This window comes from Vigna unguiculata, chromosome 11 (assembly GCF_037176805.1).
Source record: "Vigna unguiculata cultivar grain cowpea cultivar isolate G323 ecotype 2 chromosome 11, ASM3717680v1, whole genome shotgun sequence".
NCBI classification, from domain to species: Eukaryota; Viridiplantae; Streptophyta; class Magnoliopsida; order Fabales; family Fabaceae; genus Vigna; species Vigna unguiculata.
Window position 1 is genome coordinate 46714696 of NC_140802.1, and position 26755 is coordinate 46741450.

At 34.8% G+C, this 26755-nt stretch overlaps 4 protein-coding genes across 6 annotated transcripts; 3 read left to right on the forward strand and 1 right to left on the reverse strand.

The window, feature by feature from the left end:
* The first annotated feature begins 653 nt into the window (after positions 1–653).
* On the forward strand, positions 654–3852 carry LOC114168494 (protein IQ-DOMAIN 11-like). Of its 2 annotated transcripts, none has more exons than XM_028053334.2 (6): positions 654–1117; positions 1519–1618; positions 1706–2071; positions 2365–2583; positions 2739–2870; positions 2953–3852. In XM_028053334.2, exons 2-6 carry the CDS (start codon positions 1550–1552, stop codon positions 3565–3567), a joined length of 1401 nt encoding a protein of 466 aa, XP_027909135.1. In that variant the 5' UTR covers positions 654–1117; positions 1519–1549; the 3' UTR covers positions 3568–3852. The 2 variants fall into 2 exon arrangements, with proteins under 2 accessions (XP_027909135.1, XP_027909134.1); XM_028053333.2 differs by having other exon boundaries at positions 655–1117; positions 1512–1618.
* Positions 3853–12268: 8416 nt separating this feature from the next.
* LOC114168359 (cytokinin dehydrogenase 6-like) lies at positions 12269–14712 on the forward strand. The gene is made up of 5 exons (XM_028053143.2): positions 12269–12920; positions 13030–13157; positions 13279–13539; positions 13634–13896; positions 13987–14712. Exons 1-5 carry the CDS (start codon positions 12269–12271, stop codon positions 14306–14308), a joined length of 1626 nt encoding a protein of 541 aa, XP_027908944.1. The 3' UTR covers positions 14309–14712.
* A 3275-nt stretch (positions 14713–17987) lies between these two features.
* Positions 17988–18979, reverse strand: LOC114170642 (uncharacterized). The gene is made up of 2 exons (XM_028056165.2): positions 18308–18979; positions 17988–18226 (listed from the first exon to the last, which is right to left on the reverse strand). Exons 1-2 carry the CDS (start codon positions 18707–18709, stop codon positions 18134–18136), a joined length of 495 nt encoding a protein of 164 aa, XP_027911966.1. The 5' UTR covers positions 18710–18979; the 3' UTR covers positions 17988–18133.
* Positions 18980–19977: 998 nt separating this feature from the next.
* Positions 19978–25382, forward strand: LOC114170472 (putative calcium-transporting ATPase 11, plasma membrane-type). 2 transcript variants are annotated; one of them, XM_028055960.2, is made up of 7 exons: positions 19980–20266; positions 21323–21377; positions 21465–23467; positions 23552–23710; positions 23835–24006; positions 24139–24440; positions 24524–25382. In XM_028055960.2, the coding sequence occupies exons 1-7, from the start codon at positions 20093–20095 to the stop codon at positions 24830–24832; spliced, it is 3174 nt and encodes a 1057-aa protein (XP_027911761.1). In that variant the 5' UTR covers positions 19980–20092; the 3' UTR covers positions 24833–25382. The 2 variants fall into 2 exon arrangements, with proteins under 2 accessions (XP_085524718.1, XP_027911761.1); XM_085668592.1 differs by having other exon boundaries at positions 19978–20266; positions 21323–23467.
* Positions 25383–26755: the final 1373 nt, after the last annotated feature.

The following is a 26755-nucleotide window of genomic DNA, read 5'->3' on the forward strand; positions in this document are numbered from 1 at the left end:
ATTATGACAATCCCTCTTTTTGGGTCCTTTTACAGCTGTCTTCCCTCCTTATAAACCAAATCAAGTTTGTTTTTTTCCCCACATTCCCTACCCTTTGCACACTATGTGTCCACACTCCACACTGCTCAATTATGCACTTCCCCACTCCTACCTGTAACAATGTCAACAATGTCTCCCAATGCTTCTCTAACACTGTCATGCCACATTTCTAATAATGCTTTTAATCGTACATATATATATTCACTCCTTCATATGATGTGACTACTCTCAACACATGCCTACCTGTTCAGGATCAAACAAATAAATCAACTCTCACCGTATATTTAACTCTTTCTCTCTACATTTTCCATTTACATACATACAAAAAGCAAGCTGAATTTATGTTTAGGCCAAACTTGTATGATATATGATACAAACAAATGACAAGTGGTGCAAACCAATGCCATACACACATTCAGATCTCTATCTCTCTATCTCTATCCATTTTTTCTATAACAAGTTAGTATATGGTATTCATACGTATACCACATGAAGTTCTGACCCTACCCTCCCTCAGATAATTCACAACCACAAAAGGGTAGTCTCTTGCTTGGTGTTTAGTGATGATATCAGAGATCAACAGGGGGCAGTTCTGTCATTTCAAACCCAACAGACATATGAACATGTCTGCTACAGTTGGAAAAAAGAGAGATGGAGAGAAAAATGAGAACATGAAGCTCAAGAGGAATGGCTAATGAAAACAAAGTGGCTAACTATGCTTTTATCTTGAGCTTTACTTTCTCTCTTGGAGACCCCACATTTTGGAACAGGAGAAACTCATCATGAAGATTGAGGAAGAGGGAAATTATGAATGATTGCAGTTGCACCCACATAAAAGTCATAGCCACTCCACAAGAGGGTTTCAGTGCTAGCCAGGAATAGGAATTTCTGCTCCTCTAGAGGAAAAGTCTTGGTCTTTGTGCACATTCACTGATGAAATCCACATTCTTGGTTTGGGTAACTCATATTATAAAGAATGTTTGCTGCTTTCGAGGCTATTGCATCTGACTATAATGAATGACAGCAATGCACTTTGAAACGGTGCCACTAATCTTTTTTATGGGATTCCGGAAAATGGGTAAGTGATTATTAACTTGGATCTCTCTCCAAATCTGCATTACATTCCTAATATATCCCAATCTATCCCAACTATCTTGGTTTGTGTGCATTCATGCTTAATTTTGCTCAGAAATCAAGGTTCTGATTAGTGTACATGTGTTTGGACTTTGCTGTCACTACTTATTCAACTAAGAATCTAAATCTACGACAAGTTCTGCAAACTGTTTCGTCTTTTTGGACACGTCTAACGTTTTAGTTGTACAATTACAATACTTAAATCAATGCCTCGCCACAAACCAATCGTACGTTTCACACATCCACTCTTCAAAAGTGATTGTAGAGGTTTAGATTTAGATAACCACACACCGAGATATATTGTGTAGAAGAGGATATGCTTATGGGCAATTTTTCAGATCACAGATATTGAAGCTGACCCATGTGATATTGTTAAATGGCCAAGAAGAAGAGCTGGTTTAGTCTGGTGAAGAGGCTCTTTTTGAGGGATCCCACACAAGATAAGGTAAGTCTTAAGCTTGTTTTCTAAAATCAAGTCTTTGACTTAGATTCTGTTTCTCATGAGACAGAGAACTTTTTTTTTTCTCTTAAGGATAAAAGGAGGAAATGGATATTTGGAAGGCTAAAGAGCAAGAGATTACCTTCAATTACAGCTCCACTTCCATCTAAAGAGACAACACTAAGCGAAGCAGAGGAAGAACAAAGCAAACATGCTTTAACAGTGGCCATTGCCTCAGCAGCAGCTGCTGAAGCTGCTGTTACTGCTGCACATGCTGCTGTTGAGGTTGTTCGCCTCACTGGGGTCTCACAATCTTCCCTTATTTGCAAGGAAAAGTCAGAAGAATCTCAACCTCTCAAAACTAGTAATGCTGCTCCTCAATTCACATACCAGTGCAAGAGGGACATTCAAGAATCTGCTGCAGTTATCAGAATTCAAACTGCATTTAGGGGTTACCTGGTGAGTGAGTTTGTCCAAGTCATTTTCTTTGATTTGTGTCACCTTAAGAACTCTTTGCATAACCTTTACCTCTAGAATCCTCACTGATTGGTTCAGATTAACTAAGAAACTTCTCCTTCAGTCCTCACATGAGGAAAGATATGAACTTAACATGAAATAACTAGAATTAGAAGAAAAAAAAGTACTAGTAGTGATAGAAATTAATACTAATAAGTGGAAGAAGAAACCAAGTTTAGCTTACTCTATTCTCTGCCATTGTGTTCTCCAATTCACTGACTGATAAGAAATTACAGGCAAGGAAGGCTTTGAGGGCATTGAAGGGAATAGTGAAACTACAAGCTATCATTCGTGGCAGAGCAGTAAGACGCCAAGCTATGAGTACTCTTAAGAGCTTGCAGTCCATTGTGAGCATCCAATCACAGGTCTGTGCAAGGAGGCTCCAAATGGTTGAAGGGAGATGTGACTACAATGAAAATGATGAGATGCATGATTCAAAAGACAAGATAATTAGGGTGAGTGTAACAGGTTACACCATAGCATCATATTGCAGCTGTTAATTATCAAACTGCTACAACCACATTCTGCTTTTTTATCAGTTATGTTGTTGCTGTTTACTATATATATCCTTGTACATTGTAGAATTTGAAACATGGTTTTCTCGTTTCAGATGGACTCAAACAGTGAAAGAAAGTGTGATGAGAGCACTCCATCAAAGGAAGAGTTAGACACCTCTTGCATAAGCATGAAAGAAACAGTTCTCAAGAGAGAAAGAATAAAAGAATACTCATTTAACCATAGAGTAAGCTTGTACTCTTTCATTTGTTTTTACCTTGTTCTTTTGCACATTAAGGTTTTCAAACTAACCAACAGGAACCATACAGAGGTCAGCAGAGTCAGAAAGAAGTAAAGTAAATGGAAGATGGAGATACTGGCTAGAGCAGTGGGTGGATACACAACTTTCAAAGAGTAAAGAACTTGAAGATTTAGACTCAGTTTTTAGCTCTCATGCTAGGAGTGGGGAAGAATATGGAAGCAGACAACTTAAGGTGAGAAGTATTAACAGGCAAAACCCAGTTGAAGGATTGGATTCTCCAACACTTGGTTCAAGAAGATCTTTTCCTCACAGGAGACAGTGTTCTGTGGGAGAAGACCAATCATTTTCAAGCTCTCCTGCAACTCCAGCATACATGGCTGCAACAGAATCAGCAAAAGCAAAAGCAAGATCAACAAGCTCACCAAAAATAAGGACAGGGGGGAATGTGGACATGAATTCTGATAGTTATTCACCATGCAAGAAAAAGCTATCCATTGCATCTTCCATTAACAGTGAGGTTCTTAGTGGTGGTAGGATGGCCAAGTTTAGTGGTAACCAGCAAAGATCTCCAAGCTTTAAGGGCCTTTCAGTGCCTATAAAATCAAGCAGAACTATCAAGGATCTCAGTATTAATTCAGATTGTTCACTGCCTAATTGGGGTCCTCAAGGTTCCTTCAAATGAATCTTTGAATGCTGATGTTACTCTTGCTTGCATTAACACAATTTCGTGTTGAAAACATCATTTGTTTATAACTATGTATGATATATATGCCATTGGATGTTATTTTGGTTGGAAATTGAACATTAATGTCACAGAAAGTAGTTAGTTAGTTCCTTGATTAATTAGGGATGCATTTGTTTGCTTGTTTGTCCTTTTAAGAAAAAAGAAATCTTTCATAGGTGTATCAGAATTAAAATTTTATGTAAAATAGTGTTGTTTTAATTTCTACTTTTCATTTTTCTATTATTTATGTTTTTTTCTTACACTTTCTCCCCATACATCTGTTTTTTAGAAACTATTTACAAACAGTAAAAACAAGACATAATAAAGCATAGCATACCCTGTTGTATCTAAGTTTTGTCCTGATTTTATAGTTGAATTTCAGCTTTCTTTATGTTCCTTAGAACAGGGATTGAATCTTTGATTTGATAGAGAAAGAAGAGAGGCCCAAAAGGAAAACTATAAGTGCCATGTACTGTTTGGAAGCATTTTGGGCCTTCCTTTGGACTTCAAAAAGTTATATCTTTGATTCATGAATTTCATCAACATTTCAAGACATGAAATGAAAGGGAAACCATGTTTTTGACCTGTTATGTGATGACAGAAACCCAAATATGCAGTGTGTGTACTTGTTCTACTTATCTTCTGAGTATTTACATAAATTATTTTTCTGTAATTGACGAAGAAATAGGTTTCATATAAGGTTAACTTGTGACTTATTTCCATAACTTGTTGAAGTAAGTCAAAAACAATTGACAGATATTGTAACTTTATAAACAGTACATGCATAGATGACAACATGATTTGTTTGACCATTGTTGTTACACGTGGAATGCTAAAAATGTGTTGGAAAAAAATTAGTGCTCAAGTCTACGGTTCTATAGAAGCTCTCCATGTTCTAAAGCTACACGGTTGCACTTTGCACGATTAATTTGATACGTGACAGCGAAGGTTTCCACCACTATGGCAAAGTGCCATATGTGACACTTTCAAACATGGATTCAACTCACGTATTGGTATTGGTCAATGGACTTAGACCTAACCAACACAACACACATATTTTTCAGACCTTCTGCGTCAGTTTTCATGTGCCAGATTCACCCATCATGAACATAAAATTGACCTATTGGAGCCTGCCTTTTAAGAACTCATTCCACAAATAACATTCATTATTATAATGCACACAGTGTTAAAGTAACATCTCATTCTAGAGGGTCTTGGATCTCAGAAATTTCACGCGTTGAAATTTGAGAGGCTCACTAGTCACTACTACTCCTATTATTGATCGAAAACGACCATTTTATGCAACTTTTCAAAGTATGAACTGAACAAAATCACAGTGTGAAAAAACTGAATTCATGGATTGGTCCGCCACTACTACCTAGCTAGGCTTCTTCTCACTTTCTGGTCCATATTAGCAACACGTTAATTTTTATACCTCGTGCTGAAAATGGCCTTCATTGCCCACCTAAATCTGCAGCAATAAAAATCTCAACTTTCCCATGCTTAACAGATAACTGAGTATAATTCCAAATAATCTTGTGTTTATATGTAGTATATGAGCAGAATTTGGAATTGTTATGTTGTCATATAAGACAACAAATGTTAAACAAAATAAGAAACTGGATAGTTTCAATTTGATCATAGGATAAATATGTTGTCCTATCAACAACAGAAGGCATTCTAAATGGAAATGTAACGACAAGCCAAAGGTGGAAAGGTAGTGACATTCGTGAATGGCAGACAGATCATTTCGCTTGGTTCGATGAGTAACTATTGTTTGTATAATAATGGTAGAGATTAAAAAATGGATAAAATATTTGTTCTTCACCTTGCAAAAGCTCTTTGGCCTCCAACATGTTCATTTAATAATACCAAGCTCTGTACCAATCTTATAAATATGCACAATTTATATCCTGTGTATTGACTTGTTCATAAATTGACTTGTTCATAAATAGCAATGAAATTGTTCCTATACGGCCTTATAATTAGATCATAGAGTAAAATTTGAATTTGTATTCTCTGCTGGTTTTTTTGTGTTGTTCCTCTACTGTACCTTCATAATACACTGATTACCACTCTTTTTGACGTTTTAAAATATATTAAAAAAATATTTAAAATATCAGTACAGTATATTTTTAATGTTCAGCAGAGGACAACACCAAAAAAATCAGTAGAGAATCTGGACTCGTAAAATTTTGAAAAGTGGACCTCAAGTCCAATTCAACCCTACAAAACTGATTTATAAAAAGTTTGTACCTACTTATACATTTTAAATTGGCATTATTTCCAGTCAATGTAAAACTTCCAACACATTCATTCACACCAAAGTATATACATCTCTAGGTGAGACTTGACACTAATGGGTGGTTTGATAGTTGATGGAATAATATGTCTAACAAACAACAAATCTCCCTAAAATAGACTCTAACAATGACTATTTTTTTACAAAATGGGATTGTTTTACCCCCAAAATTACAGAATGAGGTTAGTTGACTAGAAAATTACAAATCAGGGTGAACTTGAAGTCGTCAAGAGTGTTAACGGTTTCCTTGTAAATATGGAAAAAAGCAAAGTGGAATTGTTAACATGATAACGACATCAGGTTAAAAGTCGTCATGAGTTATGACGACTTCAACATCTTCAGTTATTTTTTTCGTTAACTAACCCCATTTTTTTATTCTAGAGGTAAAACAACTTCATTCTGTAAAAAAAAACAACAATGACTTTCATACCATGTTAAAAAGTAGACTTTAAATTTAACTCAACTTTAAAAACTTGATTTGTAAGATGAGGATAAAAGTTTTGAGTCGACAGAAATATCAATCTCTTATAAATTAGACTGATACCTATGATTTTTTTTTCGAAAGACTCGTTACTAATATCAAAGTCTAAGTATAGTCTTGATAACTAGGTCGAAACACCCAGGTTTTTGGACATATATACATGTTAGTGGTACAGGGACCTCCAGTTTCATGGTGAGTTCCACGCTTGAATATGATGTTCTCGTTTTGATGCAACGAGGATAATAAGATAAAAGGAGATGCTTTACAAAAGACAAAAAATGCAAAGTGGACACACAAATATTGAATAGCAATAGCTAGCTACACTTTCAAAATTCCTTTTTCCTTCTTCTGTGAATCTCTTAGGTTCCCACCAATGAGGAATAGAAGAACACGGTTATACTTTTAGTTAGTTAGTTATTAGTCCATTAATTGCATACATATTTCTTAGATTGTCTAGATTAGTTACATGATTGTCACTTATCTACTAAGCATTTAATAAAGAATCATTCCTTCAAATATTTAATTCAACTTCTTTAATCACATGCAGCTAGCCACCTAGCTAAGTGAGAACAAACACAAACCTAACTTGAAACCTATCAAATCAAAATCAACATCCTTTGAACTCGGAGAATTTCTATAATTGACAATCAAAGAATATATTTTATCCACTTAATATATCTAATAATTAATAATGTATAGATGACATTTGTATGACTATGGTTTTCCTCTCATTTCTCTTTAATTAGAGATTTTCTATTAATATCTCCATCTGAATATTAAAAATATATTATATTGATATTTTAAAAAGAATTTTAATATATTTTAAAATTTTAAAATTAATGATGATTAGCATGAAGGTACAACAGAAGAACAAAATTTATTGTATAATGGAAGGTTATTGATTACTTTAATAAGATGTTTAATACAGGTGGAAAACGAGGTGTCTAACTATACCACTAAAGTATTGTTTTTCACATATATTAAACCTTTGAACACATTATGATCATCATAGAGTACAAGAGATATTTAAGCTATGATGTAAACTATATCTTGCATAAATTATAGTTTAATAGGTATGTTGACAAAAGTTGGATGCACCACTGGTTAAGTATTTGTTATTATAATTAATATTTTAAGATAGTGCAAATAATTTTTACATTATTAATAAATATATTACGTATTATATATTGTAATGGTAAAATAATTTTGTTTACAATGTTAACATTTTAAGAGATTAATGTAATATTACATTATAAAAACTTTAGTATACTAGAAGTGAAAATGGTTTTAAAGAATATAAAGTAAACAAAAGCATGCTCATGCATACTTTTGCATGTAGCGTAAACTAATTTTTATCCTATTATAAAATCACAATTTTTGTTATAATTTTACCATTTTTATGTATCTTAACAATTATATTGACGATAACATTTTTGATAATGTAATTTTTATTTTATTTTATAAGATAAAAACTAATATTTCGTAGTGCTAACTCATTTTCCCTACAACATATTTGATATACGCCGCACAATTTATTTAAACGTTTAGTGAAATTTTAAGTTTACTATAAATCCGTACAAAAAAAAAAACATTTCTTATGATACAGAATTCACAACTATAAAATATAAAAAATTATAGTAGTGTTAACTTATTTCGCCCACTCACTTTTACACTTTCCACCCAACCTATCGAATAATAAAACGTATATGGAATCTTGGATATAATATATTAAATTTTTACTTTCTAAAAGTTCACTGTGTGAACCTTTATTTTAACATAAATTCATTCGGTTTAAATAAAACGAAGTAACCTAACCCTTTATGCGTTCAGTAAAATGTGCTTAAAATTATACTTTTTCATATTGGTTAAAACATAAAAATCTTAATTCAAAAAATTAACGGAATAAATTAAAACTTGAAACAAATATATATATATATATATATATATATATATATATATATATATATATTTTTCATTCTGATGCACATTCCTCAAGACTATCGTGATTTAATTAATGTTTCGGTATATTCCAATACTCAAAATATTCTTAAGTCCTCTTGTCTGACGTTTTTCTCAGCTACTTTGTTCAATTCTTTTCATGTTCCATATCTTTCTCTTTTCCTGCTCGGTTGATCGGACGATCGGGATACTTGTCTAGAAGGCTTTGATGCTTAACTTAGTTCAAGCCTGATCGAGATATAATAATAAATGTTGTAATAAATGCGAGTTAAAGGTCCTCACCAACTTACCTTGAGACTCTATTTATTAGTTTTTGGTAATTGCTTTTTAAACTTGATTACTGACTTATATTATTTGAATTCAGTTTTAACTTACTGATCTAGTTTTTTGGTGTGGCCGCCCGACCGGCGGGCCGTGCGTCCTAGCGGATGTCTTCATAAATGAGGATGTCTCTACAGAGGTGGAGACAAAGTTCAATTGAAAATGAACGCGGGCGTCGTTTGGTCGTGAACTCCCTTAAATCACTCAGAAGAGATTGTGACATCAACGTTCTAAGAAAAAGTCCGGTTGTAACAAGTAGCCTGTGGCCACTTGTCTTTGATCCGCCTGACCGATGGTCCAACGATAGACCATACGGTACAATTAACTTACACGTTTTCAAAGTGAGTTAAATATTTGTTTTATTACAATTTGACTTGGAAAGAAACTTTGCGGTTTCTATAAGTTGGTGATGGTGAAGATTAATGAGAAAAACAGTGGGTGGAAAAGAATGTAGAAATAGTATTTTAATGTGTATGTTTGGGATACGACAAGTGTTAAAGTGGGGTACGAAATATGATAAGAACGTTATTATATAATGTAATGGTTTTTTATTATTGTGAGATGCAAAATTATGTGAAAACGTCAAAGGCACTTGTCTGATTTACGTTGTTGGGCATATCCTACTTCTCATATCATATTAACATTTGTCACTCATGTCTCATTCTTGTCTTATTTTGTTAATAAAACCATTTTAATTGATGTGTGAAACATGACAATTTGTTCATCAGATTTTACTCTGCCTAAAAAGCTGATTCTGCTCTCTAAAATCTAAGCATCAATGGGCAATGAAGGTCCCATGATGTGTCTTCACTAGCCCCACATCATAATAATTACTCTACATTTTCTTCTTTCTTTCTTTTTTTCCTCTCTAAAAAAGTAACTCGTAAAAAGATGGATTAGGTTTTCCACCACACATACCCTATAGTCAAATTGTAACAATAATGTTATAATCCAGGGTGAATAATGGCAAACAAAGATGGTTTAAAAAAAATAAATGTGCATGAACATTGAGTTGAGGTTGTCTTTGAAGTGTGTTTTTTTGATCAAGTTGCTTTTCGTGTCATGATTAGTGTCCCTTTCATACCGACAAATCCTTTAACAGATTCTGTTTATACTTTGAGTTAATCTTCTAAATGAGGAAGCCGTCAAATACCATAGCAAGATTGAATGAGTTATTTGAGTGTTGTGAAGTTGTATATTATTAGGTTAAAAGAATTAAGCTGCACTGGAACCATATGTAGGAAAGAACTCTTATTGAGTTTATATGATATCAAGATCCATGCCCTAAATTTGAGTGGTAATTGTATTTTATAGGGTGAAATATGTTTTTTTTTCCTTAACTTTCATTGAATTTTGGAATTAGTTCATTCCAAAATTTAGGACCAATTTAATCTTTCATATTTCAAAATACGTGAATTTAGTCATTTTAATCAAATTTTGTTGGATTTATGTGTATGCATTTCAGGATTATATTTGAGTTGTTTAGACTGTTTGACACATTTTTGTTTTAATGTTAAGCCAAATACTATTATGAAACGCGCTTAAAATGTCAAATAAACTCAATAAAATTTGATTAAAATGATTAAATCCACATATTTCCAAAGATGAAGGACTAAATTGGTCCAAAATTTCGAAATGAACTAATTCCAAAATTAAGCGAAAGTTAAAGGATAAAAACATATTTAATCTTATTTTATATATGTAACAAAGAAAGGATGTTGTATTTTTTAAAGTTTTTTTCCTAGAGTAGCACTTTTATAATTTTTATTTAATTTTCTATAACTTAAAAATTGTTATAGAAAACATATAGGAACTTTGATAAGATCTTTCTACTTAGTCATTGTTCACAATAATGTTACAAACAACTTATTTTAATGATTTTAATTTAATATTATTAAACATAACAAATAATACTTTTACACACATGACAAAAATATGATTTTGTTGTACTAACCATGATTTTGTAATCAAATATTTTAATATTTCTTACAATGAAATAGTTGAAGAACCGTTTTTCTTCTCAAATTACAAACATGCTGCTAATGTCGCCAGATGTTTTTTCTATTCTCAAATCTTATATAACATTCATGTCTTAGTTTTAGAACTCTCAGAGTTTCCATGCAAGTTTTTACAAGAACCAGTTGTTAAACATATATCATCTTGCTAAAACTTCTTTACTGCAGAAAGAGAAAGGTAAAAAGCATTCCAGAAAAAGGAGACAGAATATTCTCAGTGCAACTTCACTACCATTTGTTTCTGAATAACAAGAGACTATTGCGCATTTGCATGTGTTTCCCAGAGGGAACAATGGAGGTTTTGCAGGACCACAATTGGAACAGAAGATCACGGAAGCAGTTTTGGCAATCTAATGAGGTGACAAAGAGATTTGGCCATGGCACTCTCTATGAAGGTGCAAAATTTTTGTGATTGGACCAAGACACTAGTTGCATGAAAAGGATAAAGTTATTATGGCAGTACTGGCATGGCAAGGCATCACCCTCTCCCAAAGAATAGACAAGAGAATCAATGGAGACTTGTCCAATAGCTTGGTACTAAAGATTCGACACAATAGCATGGCAGAAAAACAGTGCAGTGGTAGTTGTGCATGCTTCAGCAGATATGTAAGAAGTAAGAAAGAAGCACTGTCTCATTTGTTTCTCCAAAACTGCCACTCCCATTTCCTCTTCTTCTTCTTTCATGCCCTACAAGAGGTCCCTACATCACAAATGAATCAAGACTTCACGTGTCTCATGGACCAACACCTACCCCACCAATGAATTCAAACCAGTCCCCCAAGTCCTTCTCATCCAATCTAATTGCAGGATACGCGATGTTTACATTCCGACAATAGTGGACTCCCTACCAACACCGTAAAACTGATACGTCTAGGTTCACCGGACAGATACAACACTAATGATACATACGTCTTAGTTCACTGAGAAGATTCAACACAAATGAAACCTGAATTTTCAGTAATATAAGAAATTGACACCACTTTCAACCCAAAACTTAAGACAAAACTTAAGACAGTAAATGAGATTATATGTTAGTTCTCAACTTTTTCATCTTTACAGACTTAAATTATCAGGTGTTACTTAGAGGTTACTGTACCTATTATACAAAGGCAGCAGTGTGGAAAAAACCAAGGACTTGTTTCTAAATCAGGAAAAACCATCTTTAGATTCATTAATGAAGAACTATTTGAAACATGTCTTTCCTTCATGTTATTGTTATAATAACATGTAATTGTGGTTACCACTGTTTGGAAAAGTAGAAGATTTGTGTGATCTCTCTTTGATGTTACTTTTCCTCTTCAACTTTGGCTTCTGTGTAATGCCCTTGTTGTGTCTCTTTTAACACTCTTCCTTCCAAGTAAGCAGTCCACATACGCTTTCTCCCAAGTCATGACATAACTCAACAACGGTTGACCAAGCCACCCACAAACTCCTTTAAATTCTTGCCCAAACCTCAAGTTCCTCCACTCTCCATCACTTTCTCCTTTTACTCCTATACTCACACACAACACAAACAACACCGTCTACAAAATCACGCTTTTATTCCTTCAACTACCATCATCAGAAGAAGAAGAAAAAAAAATGAGATACTCTTACTCATACTCATCATCACCTCGTAGCCTCGCTGTAGAACACAACATTCTGTTCCTCAGAGGCTTCACGATATTGTTCCTTACTTGCATAGCTATTCGGCTTGATCTGGGTCTGGGTCTTTCCAGCATCCCCTCTTCGCTGAAATCACTTCCTCTTGGAGGGCATTTAAATTTCGATGAACTTAGCCTTAGGAATGCAGCGAGAGACTTTGGAAACAGGTATCAGTATCATCCAATGGCAGTACTGCATCCAGAATCAGTTTCTGATATTGCAGCCACCATAAAGCATGTGTGGCTGAGGGGTCCAAGCTCACACCTCACGGTTGCAGCGAGGGGCCACGGGCACTCCCTCCAGGGCCAGGCTCAAGCTCATGGAGGGGTTGTGATCAACATGGAATCACTCAAGGTCCCAGAAATGCAGGTACATGTAGGAAACTTTGCTCCATACGTGGATGTCTCAGGTGGCGAGTTGTGGATAAACATCTTGCATGAGACTCTGAGATACGGGTTGGCGCCAAGATCTTGGACAGATTATCTTCATCTGACGGTTGGTGGCACTCTCTCCAACGCTGGTGTCAGTGGCCAAGCATTTAAGTATGGTCCCCAGATAAGTAATGTTCTGCAGCTGGAGATTGTTACAGGTTAGTGAAAAGAAGATGAACTGTGTAACTACTATTTTGTCTTTTCTGAACTAATATAGAAAAAGATTTCACCTTTGATAAGTAAAATATGGTTCATCAATGGCTGCAGGAACAGGGGAGGTGGTGAACTGTTCCGCGGAGCATAATGGGGAACTTTTTCACAGCGTTCTTGGGGGGCTTGGCCAGTTTGGCATTATAACAAGGGCAAGAATTGTTCTTGAACCAGCACCTGCCATGGTAATGCATCAGTGACTGACTATACCACTACACCAGAAACAAGGTCTTTGGTTTTAGTTTGTGTCTTCTTGGGAGCACAAATTGTCATAACTGAATTTTTGTTTTCTGGTTTTTGGAACAGGTGAAATGGATTAGAGTGTTGTACTCAGATTTCACGGCATTCACGAGAGACCAAGAGCGGTTAATATCCTCAGAAAACACGTTTGACTACATTGAAGGATTTGTGATAATCAACAGAACTGGTCTGCTAAATAACTGGAGATCATCGTTCAACCCACAAGACCCGGTTCAAGCTAATCATTTCAAGTCTGATGGAAGAACCCTCTTCTGCCTTGAATTGGCTAAATACTTTAACGTGGAAGAAATTGATGCAGCAAACCAGGTTAGGCTAGTAACAAACACTGAATCTAGATGATTCTCATGATTGAAGAAAGAGTATAGAATGAATTCATTCGCCATAATTTTTCTCTGTGCAGGAAGTTGAGGAATATTTGTCCCGTTTAAGCTACATCTCATCAACCCTTTTTTCAACGGAAGTTACATTTGTGGATTTCTTAGACAGGGTGCATGTATCAGAGGTGAAATTGCGTTCAAAAGGGTTGTGGGATGTTCCACATCCGTGGCTAAATCTTCTGATACCGAAAAGCCAGATACAGAACTTCGCAGAAGTCGTGTTCGGGAATATCCTAACAGAAACTAGCAACGGCCCCGTCCTTATCTACCCAGTGAACAAATCAAAGTAATGAATGGTTGAGAAAAATATAAACTGGAGAAAATATTTTAGCCGTCAAAAATGAATTTGGATGTAATGCATTTATGTCGTTTGCAGGTGGGACAACAGAACTTCTGTTGTGATTCCAGAGGAAGATATTTTCTACTTAGTGGCATTTCTAACTTCTGCAGTTCCCTCTTCCAATGGAACTGATGGCTTAGAATACATTCTAAGTCAGAACAAAAGAATTTTAGAATTCTGCCAAAGAGCACAACTTGGAGTGAAGCAGTATTTGCCCCACTACAACACTCAGCAAGAATGGAGGGCCCATTTTGGTCCTCAATGGGAGACTTTTCTGCAGAGAAAATCTGTTTATGATCCATTGGCAATACTAGCTCCTGGCCAGCGCATATTTCAAAAAGCAATAACCTTCTCATGACCACACTCTCCACATTTTATTTCATTGTTAATAATCTGTGAAAAAAAAAGAAGAAAAAAATAGTCCTTCATGGAAGTGCCAAAATTAAAATGTTATAGACAGGTTTGGACACAGATACCACACAGAATTAATGCAGAGGAGGGGTTATTGACTGATAGCAGAGAAAAAGAGATAACAGAATGATGAATGCTGAGATTTGTATGGTGGCAGGGTAATAAGAAAAATTGTCAGTGTGTGTGTATGTATCATTACTGATGGAAAAAATTGCATTACATGCTCATGTAGCACCAAGGCAGCAGGGTCCACCTCAGATTAATTAGGTCAACAAAAGGGATCAAATATTTGAGACATTAATTATTGTAGGGTTTCCAGAAGAACTTATAAATATTTGAGACATTAAACACTCCCTTATCTATTCTCTTTCTCTCTCATGCCGCCAAGCTAAGTTCATTAAGAATATTATTGCAGATATTTAATATATCCACCACAAAAAGATACTAATGTAAGCAAAAAGTACAGATAAGATGATACATAATGTTGAGTGAACATTATGCATTACAAATTGCTGAAAAATGGTGTCAAAATGAATATGGCTAACATGCAAGATGATGAACATTCAATCTTTGACAGTCCATTCCAGTTAGTGTATGTGGTAGCAGCTACAACATAGTGATGTGTGTGTTAGTAATACATAACTGATAAACTAAAAAGGTGTAGCATCAGTAAAATTATACACTCAAATAATAATGGTTTGAACCACTTCTCTTTTAATTACATTTTTTTTCTAAATGAAGCATCATTTGTCTTAACTAATCAATGTGTAGTTTGAACTTATCTAGCGTGTTTTAGTTACTGTCAGAACAAGAACAGCATCTGCATAATTGGAACCACTGATGGCTGGTAAGGAAATTAATGGCAAAAGAATGTTAAAAAGTGTGTAATTATTTGTTGAAACCTAGTCCCTACCATCTTAATGTTGAAGTTGTACATGTTCAAACCATAATACTTCTGGAAATCATTCAGAGTTTTATTACGAGTTCATCATCCTTTCTTTTTGAAGTAGTTGTAGTGGGGTATATTTTCCCTTATTTGGTTATGAATGCATAATTGTTCCCATCACTAAAAAGGAAAAGATCTATTATAAAAAGTTAACTGAAAAGTGAGAAATGTGTTACTGTTGAAGAGATTCCTTCGTGGTGTGTCAGAATTAGAGGGGGAAGGAAAATTTGGTTGCTTCTAGAGCATTTCTCTTGTTCACTGGAATACACATCACCCAGTGAAAGTTGCACCACATCACCTTCATTGCACCAGAATGTTTTTGGGTATCAAAAAGCCTGCTTCTGGATTCTGGTTTTGAACCACTCACCAGACAACCACACAAAATGGACTAAAGTTATCCCATCAAACAGTTAAAGCACAACCTTTCCACGTAGATGCATCTTCACAAGATTTGTTGCTGGCTTGGAAATTGATAGCATTCAAAAAGAGCTTACCCAGATCACCATAAATAAAAAAACAAACATCTTTGTAAAAAAGACAGACCAATTTTTCATAAGATATGATAAATGTATGAAGGAAAAGCACAAGTTGTTTTATCTGTCATCGTCCCTATGGTAGTAAAACTAGTGCATGCTGCATAATAATGCAGAATGGTTTTATTTTAATACACTTACAAAATATCTTTAGCATCTGCATGAATGTTAGAAATAATGTAACACCACTCTAAGGAAATTAATAGCATGTATGTATGAAGTTTGAAAACTGAAACAAATTATTTACTAGAGAATCATACACAGAAAAGAATAAAGCAAGGGTGAGGGGACCATCTGCATAAAGCACCTTGTAATCAAGCACCAGCTAGTGCCAGATTGGTAGGTACATCTTTAATAATTATTCAGGACAAGAATCTCAATTTATAAGTGTTCTAGCCAAAAAGGTTTAGAAAGCATTCTGAACACTGAATGATTTATATATGGTATTTTAAGCGTTTGAAACTGAAGCATGTCTAGCATTTGATAAACTGCTAAATGATTTAGATATGGTATTTTAAGAACAATACAGTTATCGAACTTGGAGGGTTAAAAGGTGGTATGCTTTGATTTGAAACTGAAAATGGTGGAACCTGTGAATAGAATAGAACAAAATATTTTGTTTTATTTTGTTTTGTTTTGTTCTGACGTGAAATAAGTAGTCCCTACCAATTATGGAAGACAAGAAAGAATCTATTGATGAATGGAATTATGGGCTGACAGACAGCTGAGCATATGATATGAAAGTTGTCTCTCAAATGTTGTATCCTTTTCCAGATTCCTGTAATGAGTAGTACATGGAAATTATATTCTTCAACATTCAAACACTGTGCATCAACTCTGCACTCAACTTTACATTCAGATCAAAGTTGATTCGTGGTTCAGTTCAGTGAAAATCAACCAAATTTCTTACTTGTTCCTTCTTTTTTTAAGTGTTTGATCACAAATCGACTCCTTTTCCATTGATGTTTACGTTTGAATTACCAGAATTCATATTCAGTATTTCCATATGATTGTTCTTGAAATTTCTCATAATTTTCTAGTGATGCTGAGGCCTGCTTGCAAGCTTCATTTTGTTCAAATTATTTAGTCAGTTAAAACATGATATGTGGTGATATACTATTCAAGGGAGCTTAGATGTAAGGTATACAAAGGCCCATTCATTGACGTTCTTTTTGCTAAATAGACAAACAAGGCCCATTGAAGTTCTGACAATTACTTTTCGCAACTACCATGATTTCTTACTGCACCTCCATGGTATGTTGGAAAGGTTCCTACATTGTAGATTTTTAGATTGCGGAATTCTTAAACATGTCTTATATTATATAATTCATAATATATTTTTGGAACAAATATACACTTCAGAATTTTTAAATTTTATAATTTAGAATGCATTTTCAGGATTAAAGAAAAAATAAGTTAAAAAGTGATATTAACTCAATTCAAATAACCCATTTGTAACGTAAAATTTACTATTACTTTTATACTAAATGTGAAGATGACGTAGATCTTCAACAATGTATATTTTGTTTTTGCGTGATGTTGGGAGCTTCAGCAGTCAAAGCATTGTAATCTGGAAGAAACCAAACTCGTTGAGTCCATGTTACATAAAATATTAATCTCAGGTAACATATTTACGAGATGACATTAATTATTCCGTAACTTACTTATATTTTGAAATAACAAAATCAATTTATAAAATAAGATTTACTTCCCATCCATATATTATAAATTAAATATTCAATATCGGATAAAATAAAAATGTTCCTTAGTGTACAAAAATAATCGATTAAAATAGACTCTAATTTAGATCATAACTATATTTTTTTTACCCAGTAATAATCGCTCCTTAGTGATGCGTTCTCTTCTCGCTTAAGAGGATAAGATGCTAAAGTCAATGGATTATGCTTCCGGCATCATCTGACACACATTTATGTCTCCGATGCAACGATACCTTAAACTCGTAGGATCACTATTTATTATTATTTATTAGTGGTACTATATCGAAGCTTCCCCTGCAATGGTGAAAATTGAACAGCATTGAAAGTAACTTTTACATGGTGTTGTTGACCTCTAATTAAAATCTGCAGAGAATCAATTCTTGAGGCATTGCGAGATGAGATGAGAGCGTGAATGATCCTCGTGATCGCATTGATATATTGAACGCCACGAGTGTAGAAAATGAACTTAGGAACAAACAAAGATTTAAAGATACGTACATCCTTCATATATATGTATCATGAAACGTGAGTTACAGAGTTATTTTCAGAGCAAAATTAACGAGGAAACAACAAAACTACTTATACTCACTAACACAACCCTTCACCATCTTTTCATCCTTCCCTACTGCCCTGGGTAGCATCTCTGAGGAAGAACACGCTGTCCCGTCCTATAACCAATAATATTAATATCAATAATAATAATAATAATAATAATAGAAAAAATAAAATGTTATTTTTGTTCCTCTTACATGGGAATCGATGGAATCGATGGAGAAAGAGTTGTTTCTTAATAGCTTGAACGGTAAAGCGGCGGCACGGGGTGGTGACGTGGCGGAAGCAGAGGACGGTGGAAGCGCTTCATTCTCCTCTTCTTTCTGTTGTTGCCGAACATCGTTCACCAAGCGGTGCAACCTGGTATGACGATCGGCGACACAAGGTTGACAGAAGGAGACGGTGGGCGTGAGTTTGGTGCCGGAGGCTTTCCACGGAGTGGGGGAATGGCAGGAACGACACAGAAGCACACGCGAATGCTTCGCCACCAAGAAATTCGCGCTGTGAACTTTGTCGTCGCACTCCCAGCACAGCTTTGCCTCGTCGGAGTCGCACACCATCGCCGCCCTCTTCTTGCACAGAGCGCACGATTCCTCCATTTCTCTCTCTTCTCTTCTCTCTCTGTGTAATCCCGCAAGCACAACTTCCGATTCTTCCCCAATCTCCTATCATAATATCTCGTTTCTCCGATTTATCCGGAGATTTTTCTCCCGCGAAAAACTCTTCCAATTCCAATTCTTCATGAACCGCATAATCCAACTACACCATGACTAGATATTTTTCACCACTCTTTGCGCTTTTCCAATGTCTCAACTCACTATTGCATTCCAACTTCTCCAACTAACTTCAATTCTTTTTGTAGTCTTTCACTTCCATTATCTTTCTGCCTCCTCACTTTTAATCAATTTCTCACCTCTTTTATCTTTCCACTCAATTTTAATTTCAGGAAAATACATTAATTTTACATTTAAGAGATTGAAATGTCGTTTTTAAATTTAAACAACTAAATATACCATTTTAACAAAAATAAATTGATATGTTACTCTTTCAAATATAACACTCTTAAAAGGTATAATACTAAATACATAATTATAAATACATATACTGTATCATTAATTATCTAAATCAATACAATTATATATAACAATATATATACTTATATAACAGCATTATAATAAAGTTTATTTATCATAATTATTACATATACTAAGTAAATATAACAAAGTATATATATATATATATATACTTTTTTTTCTTCAACTTTTCTTTTTTCTTTAAACCTCAAATGAAACTTGTTTTGTTTCTCTCAAATAATGTTACCTCAACGATTTAAAATCAGAATATATATATATATATATATATATATATATATATATATATATATATATATATATATATATATATATATATATTAACAGTGTTATGTAGTTATACAATGTCTTAAATTCACTATAATAATTGATATTATATATACATATTAACAGTTATCGTACATAGTATTTTACATTTATAATGCTACTTTTATATTTATTGAGTTTTGGTCATGATATGTTAATTCTGTAGTGAGATCGTGTAAGGTCAATAAAACTAAATTATTATTGAGTCGCATAAATTTAGTATGTTAGTTTTTGTAAAGCAAAAGTACAAAAAATATTTAAAAAAAAAGGGAAATAATTTACTTTTTTGAGATACCGTTGGCAAAAAAGAAGAAGTTATTATGGTAATGTAAAAGAGGAAAGTGAGATGTTTTATAATTAATTATGAAGAAAATGAAGGGGGGTTACAGTGATTGGTGTTTGTGCTCCTCTTCTATTTTGTTTTTTTTGTCTGTGGCAGCTTTCTCTTTCTTGTTCCCGCCATATTCGGCATCGTTTGAAACTTTCTTTCTTTCTCTTCCTCGTTTCGTGTTTCTTAATCAAACCAAAATAGTAAAAGAAGAGAGTGATTGTGAATGGAGAAAGTTCAGTGATCAGTGACTAACAATGGAGAAGTACCTGAGAGAAAACTTCAGCGTCCAGCCGAAGAACCCTTCCGAGTCCGCCCTCCGCCGATGGAGATCCGCCGTCTCCGTCGTCAAAAATCCCCGCCGCCGCTTCCGCATGGTGGCCAATCTCGCCCAACGCGCCGAAGCGGAACACAAGCGTAGGAAGCTCCAGGTACACATTCGTCTCTTTCGTTTTCCATTTCAATACCTGATCTCTGCGAATTGATCTCTTTTCGCTTTCGGATCAAACAACCGATTCCAGTGTTGAGACATGTATGCATCGGTATTAATCTTCAGAAAAACTCACACTAGATCAAAATCCGATTGGTTTTGCTCCTTTTGCAAATGTCCATATTTCGTTAAATTTCTCGGTGAAAATGCAGCCACATCGGCAGCGTAGCAAGCAATGAAAGCTAGTTCTTAGTTACGTACGTGAACAAATTTCCAAACGAAGTATTGAAGGATTAAAGGAAAGTAAAATTATTCAAAACATCATATATATCATTTTTCTGGTTCAGAAACACCAACATAATGTGTGGGTGGCTATTATGTGTTGGTTTAATATTATATCTGTTTGCTAACAAATACAAAATTGAGATGACGGCCATCAAATTATTCAGAATGCTATAACGCAACTGTATTGATCTACTAAACCAGGGATTGCGTATAACTCCTAAGCATATGGTTTCTAAGCTCTCATGCTCTATAGTAATATAAATATTATAAAACGTTATAAAATCAAGGGCACAGAAGAAAAACTAAAGGATAAGCACCAAGTTTAAAGAAGAAAGGAATCAAAGTAGGGTAGCACAGCGAATATCTTTGCGTTTTTATATTGTATATAGCACATAACGGGACAAACAGCCTTGCGTGGCTTAACTACATTTGCATGTTATCTCAATTTCATGAAACTAATTCATTTGAGTTTCGCAATAGAAACAATTATCGTTTGAGTTTCCTCTATATTCCCATTTCTATTTCGAAGAATTGTATGCACTGATATTTCGTTCACAAAACTATGGTTCTTTTGTTTTTTCTTTTCTAGAATAAAGTTTAAGAGAAGAGGGGTTATAAATTCGAAGTTAATTTAGTGTCAGAATGCTCATTTTTTTAGTACGCATGAATGGTGAGTAAATTTTGTGTGCAGTGTAGCGTGCTTTTTGCTTAGCGAAGGAACTGTTGTTTAATCTCTAACAAACTTTGCACATGCTCTTACTATCTTGACCAGGAAAAAATACGGGTGGCTCTCTATGTTCAAAAAGCAGCGTTGCATTTTATTAACGGTATACACGCTTATAATCGCTTTCGTTCACCCTTTTGTTTTTCACTCATGGTTTATTACATTTTTTTTTCTTTTCCCTCTCATCCAGCTGGTAACCGTCGTGTTGTTGATGGTGTTGACGGCGGAGGTAAAGGTGGTGGTGTCGGCGGCGACACCGATGGTAGTTATATGCTCTCAAAAGAGACTCGGGAAGCAGGTTTCGAAATTGAGCCCGACGAATTAGCCTCCATCGTTCGATCCCATGACAAGAAATGTTTAGAACGCTATGAAGGAGTGGGAGGAGTAGCAAGGGTTGTTCGTGTGTCCTTGCAAGAGGGCGTTATTTCGGTAGATGCTGAGCACAGACAAAATATCTATGGTTGTAACCGCCATGCCGAGAAGCCCCCCAGAAGCTTTTGGATGTTCGTTTGGGATGCAATGCAGGACTTAACTCTAATCATCCTTATGGCATGTTCTTTCGTTTCAGTTGGTGTTGGAATTGTAACCGAAGGTTGGCCAAAGGGTATGTACGATGGAGTGGGAATCATACTGTCTATACTTTTAGTGGTGTTTGTCACTTCAATCAGCGACTATAAACAGTCTTTGCAATTTAAGGACTTGGATAAAGAAAAGAAAAATGTGAGCATTCAAGTTACAAGAGACGGCAGAAGGCAAAAAGTTTCAATTCATGATCTAGTGGTAGGAGACATAGTCCATCTTTCAATAGGAGACGTAGTTCCTGCAGATGGGTTATTGATATCTGGTTTCGGCTTATTAATAGACGAATCAAGTCTATCAGGTGAGAGCGACGCTGTGAATGTTGATCATCGGAAGCCCTTTCTTCTTGCCGGGACCACAGTGCAAGATGGGTCTGCAAAGATGTTGGTCACGTCCGTTGGTGTGAGGACGGAATGGGGAAGATTGATGGATACTCTGAACGAAGGAGGAGATGATGAGACACCACTTCAGGTCAAACTAAACGGAGTTGCAACCATTATTGGTAAGATAGGCTTGGGTTTTGCCCTTCTCACATTCATAGTTCTGACGAGCAGGTTTTTGTGGGGGAAAATAGTTCACCATGAGATCACAAAATGGTCCCTCAATGATGCATCCGAGCTTCTCAATTTCTTTGCCACCGCTGTCATTATCATTGTTGTGGCAGTTCCCGAGGGGCTTCCTCTGGCAGTCACACTGAGCCTTGCATTTGCAATGAAGAAATTGATGAATGACAAGGCACTGGTCAGGCATCTCTCCGCATGCGAGACTATGGGTTCAGCAAGCTGTATTTGCACTGATAAAACAGGGACTTTGACTACAAATCACATGGTTGTAGACAAAATATGGATTTGTGGACAAACTAAGGCCATTAAAAGCGGCAACAGTGAAAATGTGTTGAAGTCCTTCATTTCTGAACAAACATTTGATCTTCTTTTGCAATCCATATTCCAGAATACTGGCTCGGAGATAGTCAAAGGGCTAGATGGAAAGAACAAGATCATGGGTACTCCCACAGAATCCGCTTTGTTGGAATTTGGCTTGCTTTTGGGGGGTGATTCCAAGTTTTATAACGACAAGTATAAAATAGTGAAGGTTGAACCTTTCAATTCAATCAGAAAAAAGATGTCAGTGCTAGTGGCTCTTCCCGGTGGACCCAACAAGTATCGAGCATTCTGCAAAGGAGCATCAGAATTGGTCGTGGAAATGTGCGACAAAGTTGTCAACGCAGACGGAAAAGTGGTCAATTCGAACGAACAACAAAAGAGTAGCATCACAGAAGTTATCAACGGTTTTGCTTCTGAGGCTCTGAGAACACTCTGCATTGCCTACAAGGACACTGAAGGATCTTCTGAACGTGATCGTATTCCCGAGGACAAATACACGTTGATAGCTATTGTTGGGATCAAGGATCCAGTGAGGCCTGGAGTAAAAGAAGCTGTCAAGACTTGTTTAGAAGCTGGCATTATGGTTAGAATGGTGACTGGTGACAACATAAACACTGCCAAAGCAATAGCTAGAGAATGCGGTATATTTACAGATGGAATTGCGATAGAGGGACCAGATTTCCGGAACAAATCCCAGCAAGAATTGGAAAAGATAATACCCAAAATACAGGTCTAGATTACTCTTCAATGGATACTAGTTTCAATGTTTTAGCAAGGATAATACATTTACAAATTGGTTTCTCGGAGTGTGTAGGTAATGGCCCGATCCTTGCCCCTTGACAAGCACAAATTAGTGACCCATTTGAGGGAGGATTTTAATGAGGTTGTGGCAGTAACTGGGGATGGGACCAATGATGCCCCAGCGTTGCATGAGGCTGATATTGGACTTGCTATGGGCATTGCAGGGACAGAGGTTTGTTAGTGCAGCCACAATCTTGTTCCATCTGAGATTATGTCCCATTAATTAGTATCTGATTTTGGTCATTTATTTTACATAGCACTGTGTGCTAAGCATTGTTAACCTCGATCTTTTCCAGGTTGCCAAAGAGAACGCTGATGTGATTGTAATGGATGATAACTTCTCAACCATAGTGAAGGTTACCAGATGGGGTCGTGCTGTTTATATTAATATACAAAAGTTTGTTCAGTTCCAGTTAACAGTTAATGTTGTAGCTCTCATGCTGAATTTCGTTTCAGCCTGTGTGTCAGGTAACAACTATCTTTTCAAGACGGTCTTTTTTTTTTCTTCTTTTTACCCAAACACTGTTTAACCATGGATGGAATGTGGTACGAGTAATTGGTTCAATTTAGATGACTAATCACAACAGAAATTCATTTCAGGCTCTGCTCCTCTCAGTGCTGTCCAAATGCTTTGGGTAAACATGATCATGGACACTCTCGGCGCGTTGGCACTGGCTACAGAACCTCCTCATGATGGCCTGATGAAGAGGCCACCTATCGGAAAAAACTCTAAATTCATCACCAGGGTCATGTGGAGGAATATAATTGGTCAGAGCATCTATCAAATTATCGTCCTTTTGCTTCTCAAATTTCGTGGCAAAAAGATTCTCATGCTCGATGAACATGACGATACTACCTTGCTTCTCAATACCGTCATTTTCAACAGCTTTGTATTTTGTCAGGTACTGTATCATTAATTTTTTTCATTTTTACTCGATGACTTAGACTCCGAAATCAAGAACATGAACATTTGTGTGATCAATAGGTGTTCAACGAGATAAACAGCCGTGACATGGAGAAGATCAATGTGTTCGAAGGCATGTTAAGCAGCTGGGTGTTCCTGATAGTGATGGGCATAACGATCTGCGCTCAAGTGATGATAGTTGAATGTCTGGGTGCTTTTGCTCAAACGGTACCGCTGAGCCGTGAACTGTGGTTAGCGAGCGTGATGATTGGTGCGGTGAGTTTAGTCATAGCTGTTGTCATTAAATGCATTCCAGTTCCATCCAGCACCTACGTCGCCACCCACCATGACGGTTACGAACAGCTCCCCACTGGCCCTGAGCTCGCATGAATACTATAGATTAGATAATGAACTTCACTATATTCAAACCTTTATTCCATATTCATTTTTCTTTTTCAAACTCTCACAGAAAAACAGATATACCATAACTTGTCATCACCATTTTAGAGTTAGGTTCTTCCATTCCTACCTTTCTTTCTCCCCTCATTCTCTTCATCACCTAAATTCCTCAAACCCAACCTTCACTCTTTCTCTCCTCTCTATTATTCTTTTGGAAAATGATTTTTTGAGTATTATATTTTGACAACTTTTTCTTACTATTATCTTTTAAATAGTTTTACATTTTTTTTTTCTCATTTTTAATATTCAAAAATTATTTAAAAGATAAAATCACATGTTGTGAAAGAAGTTGTCAGAATTTAGTAGTCAAAATATTGTTCTTTAATTTTTTTTTTCTGTAGTCAGAACATTAATTTCCTAGTAAACACACTATAGGCTAAGTTTAGAATATATGGTCAGGATTATTTTTGCTCAAAGTTAAGAGAATAATGCTATTCATACTATACATTTTTCAAGCCATGCTTATTCTTTCTTTTCTTCACATACTATTAGCTTTATCATATACTTCTTCACTCTTCTCTTTATTTCTTTAATTAATATACTTTCTCATGAGAATTTAATATTCTTCACACTCACTCTTTGTCTTGCCTCTCCTTATTTCTTTAGATATGTTCATGCCATTTTTTTTATTCATCTCATATCAATAACGCATATAATAAACTCTCTTTTTTTTTTCCTTTTTAAGTGAAAGCAATCTATACTTCACAATATTTTAATATTATTAATCTTTTATATATTGTTATATATATTATTAATCTTTTATTTATATTTAAATGGTAAAATTTACATTTTAGATAATCAAATAATAAAATTAACTGAATAGTTTGAAATGAGAAAATTTTCAACTTATAAGAGTTGTTTTAGATTTTAATTAGAATACTCAAATCAATTTTCAGTTTCAGCTCAACAGTGTGGTAACATATTTGATATTTTTCATACATTTAGAATTAACTTAACTGTTGTCAAAATGAGTTCCTTTTCATTCAACTTCATTTCAGTTCAACTTAATTTTCTAAATGAAATCAAAATACACTATGTTCTTGTCTTTATAGCAAATCTTTCTTATTCTCTCTCAACATACCAAGACTTCAATATTTCAAAAGTCCTTTTTTAGTACATATATATGATCATGTATTTTATTTATTTTTTTGGCCAAGTTTCGCTAAAAAAAATATTTTATATTTTCACTTTTCAATAAAATTATCATATTAAGTTCTTTTTATTATATTTCATATTTTTAATTTATTAAAATATTAAAAAATAGTATTATTATCTTCGTTCTTTAACTTTTTTGTTTCAAGTTTCTTATACAAACCAAAAACAGGAAATTAAAGTAATAACAAATAATATCTAAAACAACACCCTCTATTTTATTTTTTTAATAAATGTATTGGCCAAAGCCCAACACAAAAGCTGTTCCCGAAATGAATTAGAACGTGTTATGTTATGTTTGTCATTTATTTGGTTCTATTTTTTTATGACACTAAACCCAACAATTTGTTATATATGGATTTAGCTTCATGTTTGGATAAAGTAGATCATACAATAAATTAAATTAATATATCTTATCCAACTACTTAATTATTAGATGTATTAATTAGTTTCCAAAATCCTCTAAAGTCGTCCTTTATCTCCAACATGTCTAGCTGCAATGACACATTTATGAAAAAAAAATACAATTTTTTATTTTAAGCTAGTACTAAATACACTTCGACTAATTCTAAAACATACACATTTTTTTTTCATATTCATAATAAAATAAATGGCATTTATATGTTCCCTAACATTTAAACAGACATATATCCCATTTATATTATTATTTTATTAAAATTATATGAAATAAGGTAAGTACAA

What these genes read in the sequence shown, in the direction of transcription:
- LOC114170472 (XM_085668592.1), top strand. Translation starts at nt 20,093, where the DNA reads ATGGAGAAGTACCTGAGAGAAAACTTCAGCGTCCAGCCGAAGAACCCT. An exon ending in ACAAGCGTAGGAAGCTCCAG is followed by an intron (nt 20,267 to 21,322) that starts GTACACATTCGT and finishes TATCTTGACCAG; the next exon opens with GAAAAAATACGGGTGGCTCT. An exon ending in ACAGCTTTGTATTTTGTCAG is followed by an intron (nt 24,441 to 24,523) that starts GTACTGTATCAT and finishes TGTGATCAATAG; the next exon opens with GTGTTCAACGAGATAAACAG.
- LOC114170642 (XM_028056165.2), bottom strand. Translation starts at nt 18,709, where the DNA reads ATGGAGGAATCGTGCGCTCTGTGCAAGAAGAGGGCGGCGATGGTGTGC. An exon ending in TCGATTCCATCGATTCCCAT is followed by an intron (nt 18,227 to 18,307) that starts GTAAGAGGAACA and finishes TATTGGTTATAG; the next exon opens with GACGGGACAGCGTGTTCTTC.
- LOC114168494 (XM_028053334.2), top strand. Translation starts at nt 1,550, where the DNA reads ATGGCCAAGAAGAAGAGCTGGTTTAGTCTGGTGAAGAGGCTCTTTTTG. An exon ending in CTGCATTTAGGGGTTACCTG is followed by an intron (nt 2,072 to 2,364) that starts GTGAGTGAGTTT and finishes AAGAAATTACAG; the next exon opens with GCAAGGAAGGCTTTGAGGGC. An exon ending in AATACTCATTTAACCATAGA is followed by an intron (nt 2,871 to 2,952) that starts GTAAGCTTGTAC and finishes GGAACCATACAG; the next exon opens with AGGTCAGCAGAGTCAGAAAG.
- LOC114168359 (XM_028053143.2), top strand. Translation starts at nt 12,269, where the DNA reads ATGAGATACTCTTACTCATACTCATCATCACCTCGTAGCCTCGCTGTA. An exon ending in TTGAACCAGCACCTGCCATG is followed by an intron (nt 13,158 to 13,278) that starts GTAATGCATCAG and finishes TTTTTGGAACAG; the next exon opens with GTGAAATGGATTAGAGTGTT. An exon ending in TACCCAGTGAACAAATCAAA is followed by an intron (nt 13,897 to 13,986) that starts GTAATGAATGGT and finishes TGTCGTTTGCAG; the next exon opens with GTGGGACAACAGAACTTCTG.